Source organism: Phyllostomus discolor, chromosome X (assembly GCF_004126475.2).
Source record: "Phyllostomus discolor isolate MPI-MPIP mPhyDis1 chromosome X, mPhyDis1.pri.v3, whole genome shotgun sequence".
NCBI lineage: Eukaryota > Metazoa > Chordata > Mammalia > Chiroptera > Phyllostomidae > Phyllostomus > Phyllostomus discolor.
In genome coordinates this window covers 27,768,768-27,792,061 of record NC_050198.1, presented here as the reverse complement: position 1 = coordinate 27,792,061, position 23,294 = coordinate 27,768,768, and the positions used below count along the sequence as shown (strand labels likewise).

General features: G+C 37.0%; 1 protein-coding gene across 4 annotated transcripts in view; it reads left to right on the top strand.

The window, feature by feature from the left end:
* Positions 1-23,294, top strand: part of LOC114505317 (amine oxidase [flavin-containing] B) — a 115,843-nt gene that overhangs the window by 89,200 nt on the left and 3,349 nt on the right. For 3 of the 4 annotated variants that reach the window (XM_036017074.1, XM_028523205.2, XM_036017073.1), the window contains 7 exons: positions 6,703-6,844; positions 8,276-8,425; positions 9,411-9,570; positions 14,068-14,164; positions 15,259-15,312; positions 16,502-16,559; positions 20,159-20,256. In XM_036017074.1, the coding sequence (XP_035872967.1) occupies positions 6,703-6,844; positions 8,276-8,425; positions 9,411-9,570; positions 14,068-14,164; positions 15,259-15,312; positions 16,502-16,559; positions 20,159-20,256 (759 nt within the window). The remainder of the gene's footprint in view (positions 1-6,702; positions 6,845-8,275; positions 8,426-9,410; positions 9,571-14,067; positions 14,165-15,258; positions 15,313-16,501; positions 16,560-20,158; positions 20,257-23,294) is intronic. The other variant, XM_036017075.1, reaches the window with a different exon arrangement.

Sequence of the window (23,294 nt, the reverse complement as noted above, 5' to 3'; positions counted from 1 at the left end):
AAATTGTGGAGTCTATATAGAGAAACAACATAAAGGGGACTCACTCTTCATGCTTGCTTGAAGAGCAAAGAAAATGGAAAGGATTGTAAGTCCACAGATATGGTGGATTTGTGATAATCAAAGAGAAATGGAAGCCAAGTTCAAGGGGATTATCTTCCCATGCTAAACAGAATGAGTAGGGAATTTGTTTGGCTCTGGGGTTGATGTCTTCATTCTCTAGTCATTGGGGAGGAAAGCTGAAGCACTGACAACTAAGAATATAAACAAAATTTTAGGAATAGATGAATCTAACACATAGAAATAATAAAAAGACATAAAATTTACATACTAATTGATATATAAATTCAACTTTTTAGAATTTATCTTAAAGAAAGAGAGAGAAAAGAAGGGAGGGAGAAAGGCATATCAAGAGGGAGGGAGAGAAAGAGAGATTCAAGTCATTATTCTTAAAAGGGGCAATGTAAATATCTAACAATAGAACACTGGTGAAATTAGTTGAGGGACATCTAAATAATGGGATACCCTACAGTCTTTTAAAATCATGTTGTAGAAGAATATTTAATATAGAAGAACATTTAAAATCATGTTGTAGAAGGCATAAAAATTATAATATTAAATATAGAAATGCAGGCTATCATTGAATATGTACAGTGTGATATATGTTCTCATTTCTAAAAAGGAAACTCTATACCCCTATGTTCATTGCAGTGTTATTTACAAGGGCCATGATTTGAAAGCAGCCCATTGTCCATCAGTAGATGAGTGGATAAAAACCTGGGGTACATTTACATGATGGAATACTAGTTGGCCATAAAAAGAAGGAAATCTTATCTTTTGCGACAGCATGGATGGACCTGGAGAACATTATGCTAAGTGAAATAAGCCAGTCAGAGAAAAACAAATTCTATATGAATTCACCTACGTGTGGAATCTAATGAACCAAATAAACTAATAAGTAAAATACGATCAGGGGTGTAGATACAGAGAATAGACTGACAGCTGTCAGAGGTGAGGGGGCTGGGTGAAAAATATGAAGAAATAAAACAAAAAAGAAAAAAAAAATACAGAGACACAGACATCAGTATGGTGATTACCAGAGGGAAAGGTGGGTTGGGGGAGTTAGGAGACCCTAAAAGGGTGATAAGTGGTGAGGGAAAGAAACTTGACTTGGGGTAGTGAACACACAATACATTATACACAAAATGAATTATAGAATCATACCCTTGGAACCTATATAATTTTCTTAACCAATGTCATCTCAATAAATTCAATAAAAATAAATGAATAAAAAGAAAACTGTATAAACACTGAAAAGCAATAGACATCCATCAAATGTTTTTAATACCTAATATTACAATACAATCATTTAACCACAACTTTAGAAATGCTTCATTAAATATCCTATTTCATGTTTTTATAATATTCTGTAGAAAGTGAATACCATAATATATTTATCCATTAGCATTCTGTTGGGCATTTTGGTTACTTCTAGTTTTTTATTATTAATATATAATCATCTGTGATAAACCTCTCTGTATGTCTCCTATGTCTTCAACCTTTCAAAACAACCAATTCTGGAATAGTAAAATTCTTTTATTGTCATGAAGTCAATGCCTATTTTTATTATATTTGTATAACACTTATCTAATGCTATTTACTACTTGTTTGAGATTGTAACCTATAATATATTTGATTGTAATAAAATCACAAAATTTACTTATAAATTCTATACATTAGATTTTCAAAATATATTGGGTATTTAATTATCTGCACTTGTTTTTTAGGTTATGTTATGAAAAGCTTTTAATAAATTCAGTTAGCTTTTTTCCCCAGAGAGCTTTAAAGCTTCTTGAAGATAAGACTAATTATATTCTTTTCGAATCATAGAGATCTGACTTTTTGTATCATAGTCCTTGGCCTCGTCCTTCCCTTAGTTGTTGGTTGGGTGACAAAATAAAGCATTCTTAGATATTAGGAATATCTAAGACTATAGATATTAGGAATATCTATAAACACAAGATAATTTTCTAACTTTTCCTAAATAAGATATAAAAGATTATGTGATTTATTTATTTATTTATTTATTTATCTCCTGGTTTCAGAGGAAGTAATCCCAAGAATATCCAACCTATCATGATTCAAACTAAAGCACAATCATATGTTCAAAGACTAATGTTGATCATTCTTTCAGTTAGTTAGAACGTACTTTTCAAAAACACAAATTAAATTTGCAATATGGTCAGCTATGTAAATATCCTTTTAAAAACCTATAACTAGAGTTCTGGCCAAGATGGAGGCTTAGGTAGAAACCCTTAGCTTCCTCACACAACCAAAAGGAGGATAACAACCAATCTAAAATCAGTAAACAACCAGAAGTGCCAGAAAAATCAAACTACGTGGAACTCTGACAACCACGGAATTTAAGAAACAGTCAACCAGACCAACCAGACCGGTAAGACGGTAGATGGAGAGAACTGCAGCAAGGCCACAGACTGCACAGGCAGGGGTGACTTAAAGGGAGACTGAGACTCAGAGGTAGCTGTGGACTATGGCAGTTGCTGTGGTGGGAGAAATTCCCAGTCTCACACTGGTGGAAAGTAGGACTAGAGCTGAGCAGGCAAGCTGCATTGTTCCCTCTCTGGACTCTCCCCCACAGGCAGCACCACAGCACAGCAAGGAGGGTTGCCCTGACTGGGTGAATACCTAAGGTTCCACCCCTTTACAACTTAACAGGTGCCCTGAGACAAAGAAATAGGGCCAAAATGAAAGAACAGAGCAAAACTTCAGAAAGAAAGCTAAGCAATGAGGAGATAGCCAACCTATCTGATGGAGAATTCAAAGCCCTGGTAATCAAAATGCTCACAGAACTGATTGAGCTTGGTTAAAAAATGAAAGAATAAATAAATAAAAGATACCTAAAATGAAATAAAACAAAATATTCAGGGAACCAATAGTGACCGGAAGGAAACCAGGACTCAAATCAATGATTTGGAACAAAAGGAAAACATATATGTCCATCCAGAACAGAATAAAGAAACAAGAATTCAAATAAATGAAGAGAGACTTTTGAACCTTTTTGACAACGTTAAATGTTCCAATATCCAAATTATAGGGGTGCCAGAAGGAGAAGAACAAGAGTAAGAAATTGAAAACTTATTTGAACAAATAATGAAGGTAAATTCCTCAATCTGGTGAAAGAATAGACTTCCAGGAAGTCCAGGAAGCCCAGAGAGTCCCAAAGAAGTTGGACCCAAAGAGGAACGGACCAAGGCATGTACATCATCATTAAGTTCTCCAAGATTAAAGACAAAGAGAGAATCTTAAAAGCAGCAAGAGGAAAGGAGAGTTGTCTACAAAGGAGTGCCCATAAGACACCCAGGTGATTTCTCAAAAGAAGCCTTGCAGGCAAGAAGGGGCTGGAAAGAAATATTTAAAGTCATGAAAGGCAAGGACCTATATCCAAGAATACTCTATCCAGCAAAACTTTCATTTAGAATGGAAGAGTAGATAAAGTGCTTCCCAGATAAGGTCAAGTTAAAGGAGTTCATCATCACCAAGCCATTATTATATGAAATGTTAAAGGGACTTATCTAAAAAAAAAGAAGATAAAAGTATAAACAGTAAAATGAGAACAGACTCACAACTATCAACAAATGAACCTAAAAAAAAGAAAGAAAAACAATGAAAACAAAAACTAAGCAAACAACTAGAACAGGAACAGAATCAGAGAAATGGACATCACATGGAGGGTTTTCAGTGCGGAGGGGGAAGGGAGGAAAGGGGGGAAGGTACAGGAAAGAAGAAGCATAATTGGTAGGCATTAAACAGATATAGAGAGGTCAAAAATGGTATAGGAAACAGAGAACTCAGAGAACTTATATGTGCAATCAATGGACATGAACTAAGGGGGGTGGAAATCTGGAGGGTTGGGAGGGTGCAGGATGGAGAGGGATAAAAGGGGAAAATTGGGAAAACTGTAATAGCATAATCAATAAAATATACTTTAAGAAATAAAAAACAATAAAAACCTATAACTAGAAAAAATAAATCAAAATTAGGCTAGTGATTATCTTTGGGGGAGCAGAAGTATGCAAGATACTCATTCTCTTTTTATTTTATGAATTTTCCAAATTTTATATAATGTGTATTTTTTCCATTTAGAAAATATAATAACACTTATCTTTTAAAAAGTCAACTGGGCTAAGAATGCAAAAATATCATTGCACTATCTTTCTTGGCCTTCCATTCCTCAGATATTATTCTCATTTCTTTTCTCACTAAATCTTTCAGAGTAAATCAAATAAAGGACTAGGAATGGTGTGACCCTCCAGAGAGAATTACTTTTAGATCTGCCTCCATTTCAAACCATGATTATTTCTTTCTCACCAAATTGGCAGCAATAACAACTGCAATCACAGCAATATTTTTATGTTTAATATTGGCTGTCTAGCTAAGCCACTGTTGTTTTAATTATTTATTACTCCCCTTACCTTATGTCATCTCAATTCACCTATAAAACAAGAAATAAAAGAGACAGGACATCAGGAAACAGCAAAGGATATTTTCACTTTGAAGTAATATTTTAAATCAATGTTTGGATATTTGCTTTAGATAGATGCCTGCCGCATTTTGCCTCCACAAAGAAATGACAACTCAACAATTTCCATCCTTTTAGTTATCATGAGGAGTCTTATAAAACTAACTCTAAGTAACCTCAACATATGTATTACACTATTTGCTGACTAAATGATGGGGATTGTCACAAAAGTCCTATCAGGCTATTACGGCTACATTGTCAGTAACTGGTACATGTGTTAGGTATGATTCTACACACTTCCAGAGTAACAGTGAAGAGTAGATGCGCACCTTCATGAGTCAAATTGTCAGTTGACTAATTATAAGTCATTTTGAGGTGTTCAAATCATGTGAGGTTTAATTCACGTATGACGTGGTTTCAAGTTGTACCATTTAGTGAGTTGTGTACTACATATGAATAACCTCTCTGTGAGCTTGTGAACTAAGGAAAAAGAGTAAAAATTATTTCAAAACTATTTTATAGTTATTATGACAATTCCATAAGACAGTAGGTGTAAAAACCATGGAGTGTGAAAGAGTTTAATAAAAAGAAGACAGTATTATTTATTCCACTCGTAATCAGCAGCACTATGAGGTGTCAAATTCTGAGTTGCGCATAAGCTGATTAGCAACATACAAAGTTTATGTCAAAGTCAAAAGGATGATTGGTCCTTGTTAAAGATATCCCAGAGTATACATTATTGGTGAATTTCAAGGTGTGTTAGATATAACTGAGTCACTGGAATTGTATGAAATCTTTCACTTTCCAAAGTATCTGCAGTTAGCAACTCTTGCCATGTACCTGACAACTCCAAGCAAATGTTTGTCTATCTATGCCCTGTTCATGGTTTTTCCCCCTCATCCATCCTTTGACCTTGTCTTCCATTAGGCAGTAAAATGACTGGATAGATAACTGTGACTAATTCTGTGTTTGGTCCAGCACTTGGTACATTCTTTGTGCATTATAGATAATTTAAAAATAATGTTAAACTGACATTTCTCATCAACCATTCATTCAATCATCAACAAGTAATTATTGAGGGCTTACCGTGTTCCAGGTACTTTTTATTAAAGGGGGCACTATGGTGAGCAAGAAAGTTAAGATCCATTTTATCATTGGTTGATATTCTAGAGGGGAAGACAGCAATACAAATAATAAAACAATAATTAAGGCAATTTAAGAAGGTGAAAGAGTTCTAATGATAACTCCACTGTAGTAAAATGACAGAAGATGCTGGGGGTGCTGAGAATGTGGAAGTCAGTACTCATTTTCATAGACATATAAGAGTTCATCTTTTGGCCCTGGTTGATGTGGCTCAGAGAATTGAGTGCCAGCCTGCAAACCAATAGGCCACCAGTTCAATTCCTAGTCAAGGGCACATGCCTGGATTGCAGAGCAGGTCCCTGGTTGGGAGCGCATGAGAGGCAACCACACATTGATGTCTCTCTTCCTCTCTTTCTCCCTCCCTTCTTCTTTCTCTATAAATACATACATACATACATACATACATACATAAATAAAACTAAAAAAATGAGGTCATCTTTCTGAAGAGATATTAGAATAAATAGAGAGAATACAGTAAGAGAGTAAGTAGGTATAGGCTACCTCACTTAGGACTTTGGAGGCCATCATAAAAGATCTGAATTTTATTCTGGCTTTGATAGGATGCCACTGGATGGTTTTAAGCAAAGGAATTGCATGACTTGATTTACACTTTAGAAAGGACATGAAGGAGGGGATGGAGATAAAATATTTCTGGCTTTGAGTGTAATGAATAGATGCCAGATGAGGACAAGTGGAGGTAGAGAGACTGGTTGGGAGGAGACAATTGCAATACTCCTGGCAACAAAGGATACTAATTTGGATTGATGAAGGTGGAGTGATATGGTGAAAGACAATAGGACTTTCTGATGGATTGGATGTTTTGTTAAGGGGAAATAATTCGCATATTCCCCACATTTCTGACCTTGTGTTTTATAATACAGGATTCTAGTAACAATTTTTGTGACTTGCTAAGTTGTGCCAAATGTAGCCAAGTAAATTTATTGGTTGAATAATTTCCATAGAATTAAAATGATGCTCTACTTTTGCATTTGCCAATTTTGTTCTTGTTTCTTCCTGAGTAGATCTGCAAAGAAGCTTGCTACTCTCTTTGTGAACCTGTGTGTCACTGCAGAGACCCATGAAATTTCTGCTCTGTGGTTCCTCTGGTATGTAAAGCAGTGTGGGGGCACAACCAGGATCATCTCAACAACAAATGGAGGGCAGGTACCTATCCATAACCCCACCATTCTAACAGAAAACCACCACTGCCTAAATGAAAGATTGACATTACTCCTCAGTCATCAGCAGGCAGCCTTGTAGCTCTTAGGGCTTTATCATGGCAGCTCAAGGTGGCTTTTGTGAGGGACAGTCTGTTTGTTAGGTACCCAATGTGAGAACCCAGCAGCCAATGTAAATTTAAGAGTGGGCTATTCTCTTCTATATACTTTCGTAATTTTCCATTCAGGTGTACATTCAATTATTATTTGGTAAGCTTATAGGAAAACATCTGATGAACATAGCTTGAGTACTTCTTGGAAAAGTCAACAAAAAGTCAGAAATGCATTTTCAACTTAAAACACACAAACATGTGGAATTCATTCATTACCTATTTCCCCAGCATTGTATAAAACACTGTGTTTGGCACAGAGGGAAGTGGACAAGAGTTCTTATATAATCTTCTTGGTAGTCATTTTCCTTTCCATTCCTTCTTATTCCATACCCACTTCCCCATATTCATTCTTCTCTTTTTTCTTTTTTCCTTCCTCATATTCTTCTTCCTCTCCTTCTCCTCATTCTCTTCTTCCTTCCAATTTTTAAACCTATTTGAAACAGTCTTTTAAAAAATTAGCCCTGCCTGGTGTGGCACAGTGTATTCAGTGCTGTCCTGTGAACCAAAGGGTTGCCAATTTGATTCCCTGTCAGGGCGTATGAGTGGGTTGCAGGCCAGATTCCCAGTAGGGTGTGCATGAGAGGCAACCGCACATTGATGTTTCTCTCCCTCTCTTTCTCCCTCCCTTCTCCTGTCTCTAAAAATAAATAAATAAATTCTTTTAATAATTAACTGAACTGAAAATTTAGGAAGAGGCAGTCAACTCAACTGTGTACACAACCGTACAGAACATTTGGAAGCTTTACAAGGGATCAGGGCAGATGATGCAGTGGCCACGGAAGCAGCAGGCATCTGACTCAGGATGAGGTGGACAGCTTGCAACAAGGAGTAGGCTAGTCTGGCAATGGGTGGGCCAAGGAAGTTCTAAGCCTGAGTAATAAGGATGGGGAAAACAGGCTCACACCAGTGGTAGCCCTACTTTAGTCAATAGCTTCACCAGACCCAACAACCTAACAAAAAGATGCAGATAGTACATAGAGCAAATATAGTGACCAGACAAGTGGGACATGGGGTTAGGGTAAGGTTGTCCAGCTGAGGTTGGAGCTTGAAAATCTGTATTACCTGGAACATGACAATTAGAAAATCTGTAATTTTTTCAAAATCCAGCAACCAGTAGTTAGACAACAGCAGTAAAAGATGCTATTCATGACAGCAAAATAAAATTTTATGTATCTCACAAAATATATATGATGAAAACTACCAATTTAACAATTTATACCCATTCCAACATTTCCTACATACTTCTATAATCTTTTTTTTTTCAGGAAAGGAAGTTTGTGGGTGGATCTGGTCAAGTGAGTGAGAGGATAATGGACCTTCTTGGGGATCGAGTGAAGCTGGAGAGGCCTGTGACCCACATTGACCAGACAGGAGAAAATGTCCTTGTGGAGACCCTAAATCATGAGGTGTATGAGGTATCCAAGAGTCTTAAACTAAGGGGAAAAGACCAGAGTCTCACAGATAATCAAAGCTTAAATAAGCCAAGAATATTCCAGACTTCCTGGACAATTCCTTTGCCAAAAGTGAAAAAACTAACTCTATCTGAAAGAAAAGAAAAGAGAACCAGAATATTTTTGAGTGGGTGTGGGTTATAAAAACATATTTTATCAACCTTCTGTATTGGGGTCCTACATAATTAGAAAAACAAAGAAAATATTTGATATATATCAAGTGCCTCCTATCTGCCTAGCATTATTCTAGGAGTTGGAGGCAGAACAGTGAACAAAACAGATAAAGTTCTTTGTCTTCATATGGTTTACATTCTGGTGAAGGAGAAAGACCATAATCAAATATATAGTTAAAATATACAGTATGCCAGATAGTGATAAGTACTATGGAAAAAATCAAACAGGGAAGTGGGGCTCAGGGAGTCTGCCAGAAGGTGGGGTGGGGCAACTGGTCATATGATTTTAAATAGGTCATCAAGGAAAAATTCACTCAGAAGGTGATATTTGAGCACAGAACCAAAAGAGATAAGGGACTGAGCCATGTGACTCCCTGAGGGAACAATATTCCAAGTAGACAGAACAGCCAGTGCTAAAGCTCTGAGCCAGAAGCAACCCTGGCATGATGAAGGAACAGCAATGTGGTCACAGTGGCAGAATTAAGGGATGAGGGGAAGAGTAACAAGAGGTGAGATTAGAGACATAACAGGGGTCCATTTCACTTATGGTCTTGGAAGTGACTGAGGAACTTGATTTTGACTCCAAGTGTGATGGGAAGTCATCAGAGATTTTGAACTCCAGAACACTAAGGGCACATTTTGGGTCTAACAATATCCTCCCAGTTTCTCTGTTTAGAAGACACTGAAGTGTAGAGAAGAGTGAAATGAGGGAGAAACATTAAGAAAAAAGCACAACCTACCAACAAGTTTTACAAACATTTTTTTTTTTCTTCCAGGCTAAATACGTGATTAGTGCTATTCCTCCTGCTTTGGGCATGAAGATTCATTTCAGTCCCCCTCTGCCAATGATGAGAAACCAGCTGATTACTCGTGTGCCTTTGGGTTCAGTCATCAAGTGTATTGTTTATTATAAAGAGCCCTTTTGGAGGAAAAAGGGTGAGTACTTACCTTAAATAAAGATGTTGGGGAGAAAGTCTAAGAAACTTCATGCAAAGATACACATTTGCATGTAACTATTTTTGTTAGAATGCTGGGCATAAAATGTTAGTCCAGGTTCTAAGTACAATTCTATCAAATAAAATGTATTGGCACAAACTCATGGAATTATCTTCCCTTAGAACATGACCAACTTTTTATAATTCAATATAAAGTTTATTTAATCCTCCCACAAAATATTGTGAAGATAGGTTATTAACATTTTCTAATACATTTTTTAAAACTATGAGTTTAGCCCTGGCTGGCGTAGCTCAGTGGTTTGAGTGCAGTCTGTGAACCAAAGCATCGCAGATTCGATTCCCAATCAGGGCACATGCCTGGGTTGCAGGCCATGGCCCCCAGCAACCACACATTGATGTTTCTCTTTTCCTCTTTCTCCCTCCCTTCCCTCTCTAAAGATGAATAAATAAAATCTTTTTTTAAAAAGTATGAGTTTAATGTATGGTGCCAGGTTGGTACTTGAAATATCAGGCGGACATTTTATAAAGTAATATGATTACTTAATCACTATGCTGTACACCTGAAAATAATAAAAAAAATAATCTTGTATACAAACTTTAATTGAAAAAATAAAAATATGAGTTTACAGAGCTATTCAGAAAGGTGGGGGGTTCTGAAAATTTCCAGGAAGTTCTCACTTGTGTCAATATTTTACTAAATTAAATTAAATCAATTTATTTATTTATATATATTCAACAAGTGTGTTACGGTATTGGGTACAACATTGTAGGGATGCTTACTAATGTGCTAGATTCTGGAATGATGGAAATGTTCTAGAACTGCTTTGTTTAATGTGGCACCCACTAATCACATGTGGGCGTTGAATATATGAAATGTAGCTAATAAGACTGAGGAATTTTACATTTCTATTTTATTTCACTTGAATTGTTTTAAATTCAAATGTAAAAAGCCATATGCAACTAGTAGCTACTGTATTGGATAGCACAATGTTAGAGTCCTATCCCATTTACACTTATCACATATACTTCTCTTCTAAGAGGAGGTCATGGTATAAATAGTCAGTACCTGGGATTGAAAGTACAGAGAAGGATGGACTGAAATGAGGAACTAGACTGCAGAAAAGGGAGAAATTGTGCTTGAGGCAAAGGGGGAAAGTTTCACAATTTTATGTTAGGTCAGTTCTTCCTGTATATATACTTTTTCCAGTCACATCATAGCCTCCTAATTCTCCACATTTGCGACAAATCCTGTTTAGGACTACTGTTGAATTGGTGCATCAGTTAAGCAAATAATCCACCTTGTGAAAAGGACAATGTGTAGCAACCCACTGTGAAGAACGAGCGTGCTGTTGCTAAGTTCCTTCCTCTTACAATCCAGGTGTCCCATTTAGATAGCTGGCTGATAGCAGGTTGATAGGGTTTAGGACCATGGAATAGAGATTTTTGTCTTATGACTTGAATACCTTTATTTGTGGAGAGAATCTATAACTTTCGATTGATGTCTGCAAACCTCCATCTTAGGCCTGCTATGTGCTGGGCAAGTTCATTGTTAGATAGTAGTATCAGAAAGAAAACTCACATTTTCCACCCTTAAGACGAGGCTTGGTATAACTTAGTCATGGTTGGTAATGAGCTTTGAGTTACACTTTAAAAAGTGGTTGTGGACATGAAAGCCTCACAAAAGCATTTTTAATTTCTTTTTAAGTTACTATATTAATACATTTCTTCAAACACTGACAAATATCAAACACTTATTCTATGACAGGTTCCATGCTAGGCATTGGGAATTCAAAGTCATGTTTCCTTGACCAGAAAATCCAGACTCCAGAGGGAGACAATCATGTAAACTGATAATTGCATGACAATGTACTGAGTTCAGTGTCAGTATTACCTAGGCTATTGTGGAAACACAGGGAAGAAACTCACATCCAGGATGATTCCTGTTACATGGATAAGTGATTTGATAACATCTTGAAGGATTTTATAAGAGAATGAAATATGATAAAGTTGAGTTTTATAACAGGGTGTTTACTTTGTGAAAGACCATCCATGCCACTGCTGAAGACACTGTGATTAATGAGTAACACAAAAGCTCAGGGAATATTGAGCTAACCAGATAAAAGAGAGTGAATTTTGCAGCCCAAGCAACCCTAGCACAATGACTATCACATATTGGTTACTCAGCAGCCAAGTATTCCAGAGTTTTGCTTATTTGATTGTTTTTTTCTGTTGTTGTTGTTTTCTAAGTGAAGTATGGTTTAGTTATTAAAGATAAGGCAACTTTTTGCATTTTGATACAGACAGCCTTAGCCAGTTCTTGATTGCTTGTAGATTATCCCAGAAAATGCTAAATATTACTTATAACAGGTAATATTTTATATCCCTGTATATAAAATATATTTTAAACACCAATTACCACTGAATATATTCACTTCTAAATTATACACATGGATCTCTGAAAATGCATTTTATAATTATAAAATATACAAAATATGCTTTTTGAAAGGCTAAAATTAAAACCTAAGAATTTCTGATATCTTCCTCCATTATCTGGATATGCAATCCAGGTGTGCACATCCCACTTTGTATATAAAAAAATTATATAACTAGTCTTATGGTAGTACTGTACTATTTTAATCACTGCGGCCTTATATGTTTTATATCTGATGAGGCATTTTCTCTTCATTATTTTTGCTGTAATTTTTGTCCTTGGTAAACTTCAGTTATTCTTCCAGATGAATGTGATTATTTGCTTAGAAATTCTACACCCCCACACTCAAAAAGCCTCCAGTGAATTATTTTATTCTGAATATTTCTCTTTATCACCTCCCATAGCTACAACATCTCTTTTCTCCCTGAGGATGTTACTTGCCACTTTTGGGGAAATTTCTTGTACTCCTTGTCTTTTTTCCCTAAGAGTTCCTTCTTGTTTGTTTTTTCTTACTGTTTTTGTCATTGTTACTCTTAGTAAAGGATTCATTAAATGCCTGGACATTCTTGAATGCCCTTTCCTTTTATAGAGTGAGGCTGGACCAAGCTAACAGCAAGTCCCCTTGCATGGGAAAGCTCCTGAGCTTTCTACCTCCACTGTTACCACATGGTTTGTCCTAGCTTAAGCATGACTCTTTCCTTTGCCCTGTGTTTATTCTCTTCTGCCCAGTGCACCTGCATGGCTCAGAGGGCAGCTTTACACTAGAAAAGAAATGGCAAAGAGTCCCTCTACCCAGAAAGTAGGACCTCCACCACAGACAGCCAGACATCCTCTGTTATCAATCCATCCAAGCCAGCAACCCCCATATGATCAGTGGACATTTGTTCTGTTCTCTTATCACATCCTGTCCTGTTTTTCTCTCTTTCTGTCTTCTTATAACAGGTGATTCCTTAGCTATTTCTTTTGTATTCTTAAATCTTCTTAAGTTCCCAGATGTATTTTAAATATTTCTCCATCCCACTTTTGAGTTTTTCTCAATGTTTTTTTTCTGTCTCAGCATGCCCGAGGGGTATACAGATGCCCCTCAACCCAGTGGCTGACTGGGACATTGATTATCATGTATGCACAGTGGGAAAGAATGTGGGAGGAGAGAAAGAGAAGCAACTGCAGGTAAAAAGGCCTACAGGTGTGTCTGCTCATTTGCAGGTCAGGGCAATGCATACCCTCAAAGTTCTTTCTCTGTTTTTTCTTCATCATTTTGAAATCCTTTTATTTGATTTTCTATACAACATTTGTTCCAGAGTCTTGCGCTATAATTTTGTTAAAAGAACCTCAATTTGCAAGTAAATGATGGAGCAGGAAGAAGGATGCACTGTAGCAAGATATTATTATAACATTTCAAATTCTGCCCTGACATTTACACCATTGCTTTGTCACAGTCTTTTGTTGAAATTGCATATATTTTGTTTGTGTGGGGAATGAGACAAGGCCTTTGTCCAGAATGAGCTCAAATTGTTTTCCAAGTTGTTCTGCAGGTTGTGTTTAAAATGAGAGTTTGGAACTCTGTGAATTTTAATTACCCATATTCTCTCTGCCCTATGTCCAGATGATAAAAAACTAGTTAATATAGAGTAAGTGGCTCCTCATAGAATGTGAATGTTCAGTTTCTTCTGTTTCATAGTAATGGACTAGTATTTCTTTCAAACATCTTTGATTTTATCTGATTTCTTATGGAAGAGAAAATAGAAGACACAAGTATTAATGACAAGGAAAGCAAGATTTCATTACATGGTGGCCTAGAATAATTCATAATATCCCATTGCTTTATTCTTTGCAGACAAGGGTCTACAGTTTGATATTTTCCAAAAAATATTGGCTACTTAGCCTTCCTTTGACATCAGTTTGGTTTGCCTTCATATATTGCGAGTATAATATCTTATATTCAGCCTTTGGCCTTTTGAAGTTGAAAAATGTGTGCTCATTGTAACTGCCATGGGTAGCTTGATAGGATGATAAATATCTTCTTTCATTTTCCTGTTATCAAAGATTACTGTGGAACCATGATTATTGAAGGAGAAGAAGCTCCAGTTGCCTATACGTTGGATGATACCAAACCTGATGGCAACTATCCCTCCATAATTGGGTAAGGCACAGTTACGGTTGTGTGAATGCTATTTGGCATTGGCAGTGTATTGCCATATTATTAATAATGTACCTCAAACTGTTAAAAATAATATTTTACGTAATGGTGTTATTCTCCTAATCCTTCAGTAGAAAAATTATTTTTAAATAGTGTTTTCCAATGAATGAATATTTAGAAAAAAGTTAGAACAACATTTTAAAATTTTTTATAATTTTAAATTTATATAATAAATTATAAATTATAAATTATAATAATTTATAATTATTAATTTTCTGCTTCATATTTAGTGCTAGGGTGGGTGATATATTTTGGTAAGCTATCTTTCATGAAAGCATTGATATAAAGACTTGACTTAGGGTGCTTTACTAAGAGGGCTTCTTGTGGGAGCTTATGTGAACATCAGTGGTATTTATGTGGGATGCTGAGATTTTCCAAGTCCCACTAGAGAGGAGCCAAGACCAGCCCCGTCCTCAGCTTGGCAAGGAAGATGAACATAGGTGGAGGAAATGTCGGGGGACAGAACCTGGCCTAGAAAGGTAGTCACTCGGAGCACTCAAAATTAATGTGGGCTCTAGAATATGTATGAGTTTATTTCAGACAGAGCCAAGGGTCAGAGGTGGGAGATCGAAGCCGATTGTTGTAAGGCTGAAAACAATCATAGGGCTACAAATGGAGGCAGATTCTAGAGGACTGGGCACTAGGGAGACACCATTGTGTACATAGAACCAAAGGGCTGGATGAAATTGGAAAGGTTTAGACATGCCTTACTTGGGCATTTAAGACCCAGGACTCATTCCTGTCAACTACCAGTCATGTAGGGAAAAGTAGATCAGTCATAGTATTTACCCTAGGCAGAAATCATGGCCAGTGATCTATCTTTAGTGCATTGAATCCCTAAAGCTAAAAGGTATATTTCAGTGTCAGGAATGTAACACATAAACAGTAAAACATTGAACATGAAATAACTACTGTGTAATTTGTTTCTTCTGGTTTATTTTTAACTTATATACTAGGCACATATGTAGCTATAGAAATGAGGCCAAGATGAAAGCAGCAATTAAGTCCGCCCTTTTATTCTTGTTTGCATGTTTTAGATTTATCCTTGCCCACAAAGCCAGAAAACTGGCATGTCTTAGCAAAGAAGAAAGGTAAGAAAGTGTCTCTTCTTTCTTCTCCCTTCCTTCCCTCCCTTCTTTTCTTAATTCCTTCCTATACCTCTACCTTCTTTCCAACCCCTTTTCCTCTCTTTCCCATCCCTCTCTTCTTTTCCTGCCTTTTTTTATTCTTTTCTGCCTACTTGACTGCCTTGCAATTTTACTTAACTTTTTAACTTAAATACTTCCTAATAATATGTGTGTTTCCAAAGTTACATGTGTGTTGTGTTCTTTATAATGGTTTTGTATAAAATCACAGTGCTTATAACTTAAGAATCAAGTATTTAAATTAATATTTATTGAGTTTATTGTACATAAGATACCATGCAAGAAGTTATGGATAATACACAATACACATAACACCTTAGAATACTAAAATGGATATAGTCCAGGAGCTGAAAATTTACCTGGGGAGGAGTGCACTTCTAACCAGTTCCTGGGTGATGTTGCTGCTTGGATCACACTGTTTTACATCATTAACAAAAAAAAATGTAAATTTGTTAAAACTAAAGCTCTGAGAGCTTAAGTAACCTGCTCAAGAGCTTATAGTACATAAGAGGCAGAAGCAGAATTTAAAGCTATTCCTGGTCCCTTCTTTTTCCACTCTGCCCATTGCTTTGCAATGGAGCAGGAAGAGAGTGAGTAAGGATTATGTCTGGTTCCTACCAGTGTTTAGCAGATTGACTAACACTTAAGAGGTACACAATGCTTTTTATTTATTTTTGTAAAGATTTTATTTATTTACTTTTAGAAGGGAATGGTGAGAGAGAGGGAGAGAAACATCAATGTGTGGTTTCCTCTCATGCACCCCCTACTGGGGACCTGGCCCACGATCCAGGCATGTACCCTGACTGAGAATTGAACCAGCAACCATTCGGTTCACAGGCCGGCGCTCAATCCACTCAGCTACACCAGCCAGGGCCACAGTGCTTTTTAGAATGAATGAACAAATTACCATGTGCTCCCAGTGATTTAGGCAATGCCTCACTTTATCTTCTTTAATACTATTTGTGACATAGATTTAAAACATTTGAAATAGAACAAAGTGCCTTGTTTTGAAAAATGAAATTGAAATGTCAAGTGGAAGCAATGGCTTACAGTTTTCAATTTGGAAATAAATGCCTCTTTCTGTTTTCTTTTACTTCCTTCATTTTCACTTTTGCCCACCCCCCCCCCACCGTAGGTTGAATAAACTTTGTGATCTCTATGCAAAAGTTTTGGGCTCCCAAGAAGCTTTGCAGGTAAGGCTGCTTCCCAACCTTTTCCTGAGGGATAGAGATCTTGCTCTGTATTCAAGGGACTAGCAGGGATAGGTTCATCAGTAGGGCCCTAAAGCTCATGTTTTCCCTGATACATTCTTGAAGGGGTCTGTACAGGGCTGATCAACTTATAGGTTGGCCCAAAGAGTTTGGGTCCTGGGTGTGTTGGTGGAAGCTAAGGAACCCTGCAACATTGTTGTGATTCAGGTGGTGCTATGCTTGTCCCTGAGATCAAAGCCCTTCCTGGAGCAGAGCATTTGGCTACTCTGCTCCTAGCTTTGTCAGGGGGTAGAAGAGGGGTGCTTCTGCTATCCCTAGTGAGATCCTACATCCTAGCAGCCAGGATAGGGATGAAAAGAACTTTTTCTTTCTCTGCTGATCTTGTAAAGACACCAGAGTCTCATTTACATACATAAACTAGCATATAAACATTTCTTAACACCCACTCCACTCCTCACTGTCTTATGGGTAAAGATAGGGTGGCCTATCCCTTCTGCACATTCCTTTTTGCCTTGTTTTACCCTTGAACATTAGGAGTTACAGGAAAAGACATGCTGATTGACTCAAGGTGAGCCCCTCAGCAGGGTTTTCTAGACAACTTTGAAAGTATTTATCAGGCTGATAAAGGTGAGATCATATGGTATTTGTCTTTCATAGCCTGGCTTATTTTGCTTAGCATAATGCTTTCCAGTTCCATCTATGCTCTCACAAAGGGTAGGAACTCCTTCTTTCTTTCTGCTGCATAGAATTCCATTGTGTAAATGTACCATAGTTTTTTGATCCATTCATTTACTGGTGGGCACCTAGGTTGCTTCCAGCACTTGGCTATTGTAAATTGTGCTGCTATGAACATTGGGGTACATAGGTTCTTTTGGATTGATGTTTCAGGGTTCTCAGGATATAATCCTAGCAGTAGAACCTAATCAAGAAAACAAACAAATAAGCAAAATATAACCAAAGGCACTGAAATTGAGAACAGGCTGACAGTGACCAGAGGGAAGAGGGGAGGGAATTTCAGGGGAAAAGGAGAAGGGTTTGCAGGAACAAGTATAAAGGACACACAGACAATAACAAAGAGGGGGTGGAAATGGGAGGGAGGTGAGAAGGGCTGGGGAGGGGTGGGGGTAAACGGTAGAAAACTGTACTTGAACAACAATTAAAATTTTTTAAAAAGTAGCCTGAGGAAACCGATCTTCAAGTTAAACTGGTAGAATTCTGGAGGTGGTCAAAGGTGGAATGCAGTGGTGTAGGGAGGCATTGGGAAAGGGCATCTGATAATAGTCAGAAGGTCCAATGTACTCATAACCAGTAGCCCTAACTGCCTCCCTCATCAATATTTAAAGGAGTATGTCAGTGTTCTTATTAAATTTACTAGACTGCTGGGTTTTTAATGTTTTGACATGGATTAAATAATCTTTTGAAAGCCATTATTAAATCCAGTTATCCATGAAGCATTTGAAGGCAATGGAAACTAATGACAAATGAGCAGTTAAAGCATGAGAAAAATCTAATGAGGAGGCTAAGAATGTTTAGCTTGTTAAGCCTCTTAAATACAAATTTCTTCAGTGTACACCATGACCTAGTTGAGCAGCTACATGGCTTAATCTTATTATTCTAACACTAACCTTGTTCAATTTTGCAGTGACTTGCTTCCTTCTAGTCAATTTGTTGAGACATTTGAATTTTTCATTTTCATTCATTTTTAAAGCAATTTTTCCCCTGTAGTTAATATAAGTGTAACATGGGTTCTTAAGTATTTTTGGGAGTTCTTTCTCAGCAAACGAACAAGAATAATTAATTGATTCATTTAGATGAAAACATAATGATAATGAATGTTTTTTGTTTCATTTTTTGCTTTCATATACCATTTAGCAAGTTTAAGTATGAGCGTAGACTCTAAGCTCAATGGCGGTGTGAGTGAACCAGCAAAACCACAGATATTCGTGTGTGTGTGTGTGTGTGTGTGTGTGTATTACATATCTGTTAAGAATTACTAGGTTTTCTGTTTACAAACACTGTTCAAGAGAGTTCACTCTGGTACATACTCCAATTTTTTTGAAGTTACATTCTGAGGCACTCACAGGTTTACACAGTTTGAAATTAAAATTATTCTAACAACCTGTTAGGTGGTTGTTTGTTGAACCTTAGTTGTAGAGAAAAGCAGTTGTCCTCAGATTTCCAAAGAAGTTGATCATTTTTAATTTGGAAAAGTCTATTTTCCTATGAAGAATATGAATGATTAGTTGCTGATGATAAAAATGAGTTGTTCCTGTCCTTGTTTCCTCTTGGCATAAAGAGGGGAACTTGCTTTACTCTCCCTTTGTTGTCTATTGCACAGAAGGAAGCAAGTCCTGGAAAGGTGAAAGGTGAAGTCCATCCTTTATTCTAATTGGCAGGAAACAGCCAGAGAAGGGTGCTCATGAGGTGCTTGTCACCATCTGATGCAGAGACAGAAGAAGGTTGGCCATAAGACATGGGAACACCACAAGAGGCCTGGAGCAACTTATACCCCTTAGGAAGTGCCTAGTGCTTTGTAAATAGGAGACATTACAAATGAGTACCCAAAGTTCCATATGGCTGCAATTTTTTTTTATTTCTGGAATTTTCCATTTTATTTTATTTTATTTTATTTTATTTTATTTTATTTTATTTTAATTTTTTTCCAATTACAGCCTACATTCAACATTACTTTGTATTCATCTCAAGTGCACAGCATGGTGGTCAGACAACCATATACTTCTCAAAGCACTCTCTCTGACATCTCCAGCACCCAACTGGCACCACACAGAGTTATTACAACATTATTGACCAGGCTTCAAAATTTTTAAACAAAATGTTTTATCAAAATCTATTTTTTGGCTTTTGTTTTTATTGTTGTTCAGTTACAGTTGTCCCAATTTCCCCCCACTGCTCTCCTCTAAAAGAATTTTTTTTTCTTAAAACTTGCCATGTTGATTTTATCTTTTTAAAATCATGCTTAATGATAATGTATACATTTAGTTATATAAATTAAAAGCTTGAGCTTTGCAAAATATCATCTAATGTTTTCCCTGTTCATTGTTTACAAATAATTGTTTACAAAAACCAGAATTGCCTACATTCCATGAAAACATTAATTTGTCTGTCTAGCTTCCTTCAACAAAGCTCAATTCCACCAAAAACATGAATCTAATCATCCTTTTCCCTTGACAGTTTTTTTTTTTTTTGCTTTTTCCTACTCCAATAGCTACAGAAGCATAAATCCTTCTAAAAACCTGTCTTGAAACCATTAGGCAGTACAACTTATTATTAGTTAAGACCAATTTAAAAAATGGAACTTGACCATTGTGTTTTATGGATAGTACCTAAGTTTTATATGAACAAATTGAGAAAACTTTCTGAAGTCAGAATTTCTTGGAAGTTTATTACCAAGGGTATTTACCTGCCCAAAGACAAATCTCTAAAAACATCATGAAAATAAGGAAGTATTTCAGACATTTAGTGGTTCTTTAATATGAAGCCTATAGGAATGTATTTCATTTATTCTAGAGTAGATAGTTTCTTTTGAGTTTCCTTTGACCTTTTTTCACTCTGCCTTGCAGCCAGTGCACTATGAAGAGAAGAACTGGTGTGAGGATCAGTACTCAGGAGGCTGCTACACGACCTACTTCCCCCCAGGGATCCTGACTCAATATGGAAGGTAGAGTGACAGTGTGCTAAGTTGAATCCAAACTCTAAATAGGTTTATATAATAGCTCTTCTGTTTCTTGGAAATGTTTTTAAAACTGCCCAATTTTATTTGTATCTTGTGAATCTCATGAAAGAAATCATAATTATGCAACATGGGGGTGACTTTCACTCTTTTTATAAATTATATTTTGTTGATTGTGTTATTATAGCTGTCCCAATTTTCCCCCTTTGACCCCCTCTACCCAGCATCCCCACTCCTTCAGGCAGTCCCCACACCATGGTTCATGTCCATGGGTCATATATATGTGTTCTTTGGTACTCCATTTCCTATACTGTACTTTACATCCCCATGGCTATTCTTTAACTACCTATTTGCATTTCTTAATCTTGTCAATTCCTCACCCATTCCCCCATACCCACCTCCCATCTGGCAACCATCAGAACCCTCTCCTTATCCATAATTATGTCTCTGTTCTTGTATGCTTACTTTGTTTCTTAGACTCAATTGTTGATAGATGGGTATTTTTGCCACTTTATTGTTCAAAATCTTGACCTCTTTCTTAAATAAGTCCCTTTTACATTTCATATAATAATAATTTGGTGATAATGAAATCCTTTAGTTTTTTCTTGCCTGGGAAGCTCTTTATCTGTCCTTCAATTCCTTAGCAAGAGGTACAGAGTTTGGGGCTTACTGAAGCCAGCTGTTGCTTCTTTGATAGGAATAGGAAGTTGTGAAGCATGAGCCAAGACCAGCCATTCATATAGAAAAGTCACAGTCCACAGTTTGTGTGTGCCTGTAAGTTGGTGCAGCTGAGTCTCAGGGGATCTCCAGGGTGGGGCAAACATTGTTAGCCATGTTAATAGAATCTCAGATATGGCACCTGCCTGCCAGCTCTGTGGTTCTGTGGGGGGGTGGGACTCAGCAAATGGACAATGGCTTCTGTCCTCCCTTCTGTCTGAGAGAAACCTCTCTCCAGCTCCTGCCTTGATGCCAGACACTTCAGTTCTTCCTTGTGTGCCACTGGTGCCTTTCAAACTGCTACCCCAGTGCTGGATCTCAGAGGGAGTGACCCTGAGTAAGTCCATGTGTGGGTCATTTAAGGGGAACTGCTTGGAACTCCAGAAGTTTCTTCCACTGACTCAATCCCCACTGGTTTTTGCAGTCAGAAGTTATGGGACCTATCTTCCTGGCACTGGAATCCTGGGCTGGGGAGCCTGCTGTGAGGCTGGAACTCCTTGCTCCTCAGATATCCCTCCCCAATTTTTATCTACCACACATGAATGTGGGACCAGCCCATTATGCATCTACAGCCCTCCTACCAGTCTAGATGGATGTGGTTTCTTTAATTCCTTAGTTGCCAGACTTCCATTCAGCTTGATTTCTGATGATTGTGAGTGATGGTTGTTCTATATTTTAGTTGTAATTTTGATGTGCTTGTGTGAGGAGGTGAGCCGTGTTTATCTATGCCACTATCTTGACTGGAAGTCCTGCGTTTCACTCTTAATTCCTTTGAAGAACCAATCCCAATCAATATAACCAATCAATGCAGCATAAGAATAGGTATTTAGATAGAGGGTTCACTTACATTTTAAGAAGTTTCTTCATACTGAGATTAAAGCTCAGTAAGAATTCTTCAAATAGAACTATTTAAGTGCCAACATGGGTACAACATTATAAAAGCAAAATGAGTTCTAGACTGAAAGTGAAAGCTCTTGCGTTCCCTTCCTGCTTCTAAAAATAACCAACTTTGTCATCCTGGATAGGTCATTTTACCTCTTTGAACCTCACTTTCCTTACGAGGTATGTAAGAAAACACAAATGGCATATCATAGACAATAATCAGTGTGTTAATCAGTCTGTTATTATTTAGCATCTTTATTAAGATATAATTCACATACTACAGAATTTACCCACTCAAAATGCACAATTCAATAATTTTTAGTATTCACAATGTTGTACATCCAGTTATAACTCATTGGTGTTTAGTTAATTGTATTTGATGATGGTAACAAGGTGGGCATTAATGATATAGCAGTAATTATTATGACTATGAGAGTAATATTAAACCAAACAATAATATGATGCCAAATGTTCAATCTAAACAAAATAAGAAATGTAGAGTAGTGACTAAAAGGCTGTTCAGAGTATATAGTTAAAAGAGAGTGTGAATAAATGTAAATGACTAATCTGTCCATGAAAACTGGTAAAAAATATTAAAATGACTTGGGTTAACACTTTTTTTCCCTCCTGAAGATGGCAAAATAATAATGAAATGATAGATGATTATGAGAACATTCTTGGGCCACAGGGCTCCACCTATTAGCTACTGGATCGTTGTGTTAATTTTTGGTTATGGTGAGTGTACAATATGTCAATAGTAATGGTTTCATTCAGCGTTTATTGGCTATGCCAACCATTTGCCAAGCCTTGTGATGAAACCTTTGATACTAAGAAAAGCCCTCTCTGCTGTGAAGGATTGATGGGCTGGGATTGAAGTGAGGAGATAAGAGAATATCAAACATTGCTCTAATGCTATGGTAAGGACTATAATCACTATGGTAAGTATTATAATAGAGGGGCATACTAATACCATGAGGACCCAGGGAGGGATGGGCTAGCTTTACCTAGAAAAATCTGAAAAGGCCTATAATATCCATAATATCTGAAGATTTTAGAAAGCAGAGAAAGGCTATTGGGGAGTACACTCTAGGTGGATGAAACTGTATGAGCAAAGGCTTAAAATTCTACAAGTTCATGGAATATCTGGAAAAAAGTTCTGCATGTCTGGGCTCCGGGTGGTATTGAGGATGAAATGGAGAATTAGAATGGTAGATAGGATCTTTTGCCTCATACAGCTGGGGATCTGGGGATGCGAAACTTAACTTTTCAACAGAGAAAAGCCAATCAGAGCATTACTTTTGTTTTTGGCTTGTGATGTGATTATATTTCTGACCATGGAGTGCCAGGGTTCATGCTCAGTCCCATAAGATGTGTCAGGAAAATATGCCTTTTGGCAATGGAGTGTGGGGAGGAAAAGAACACTCACC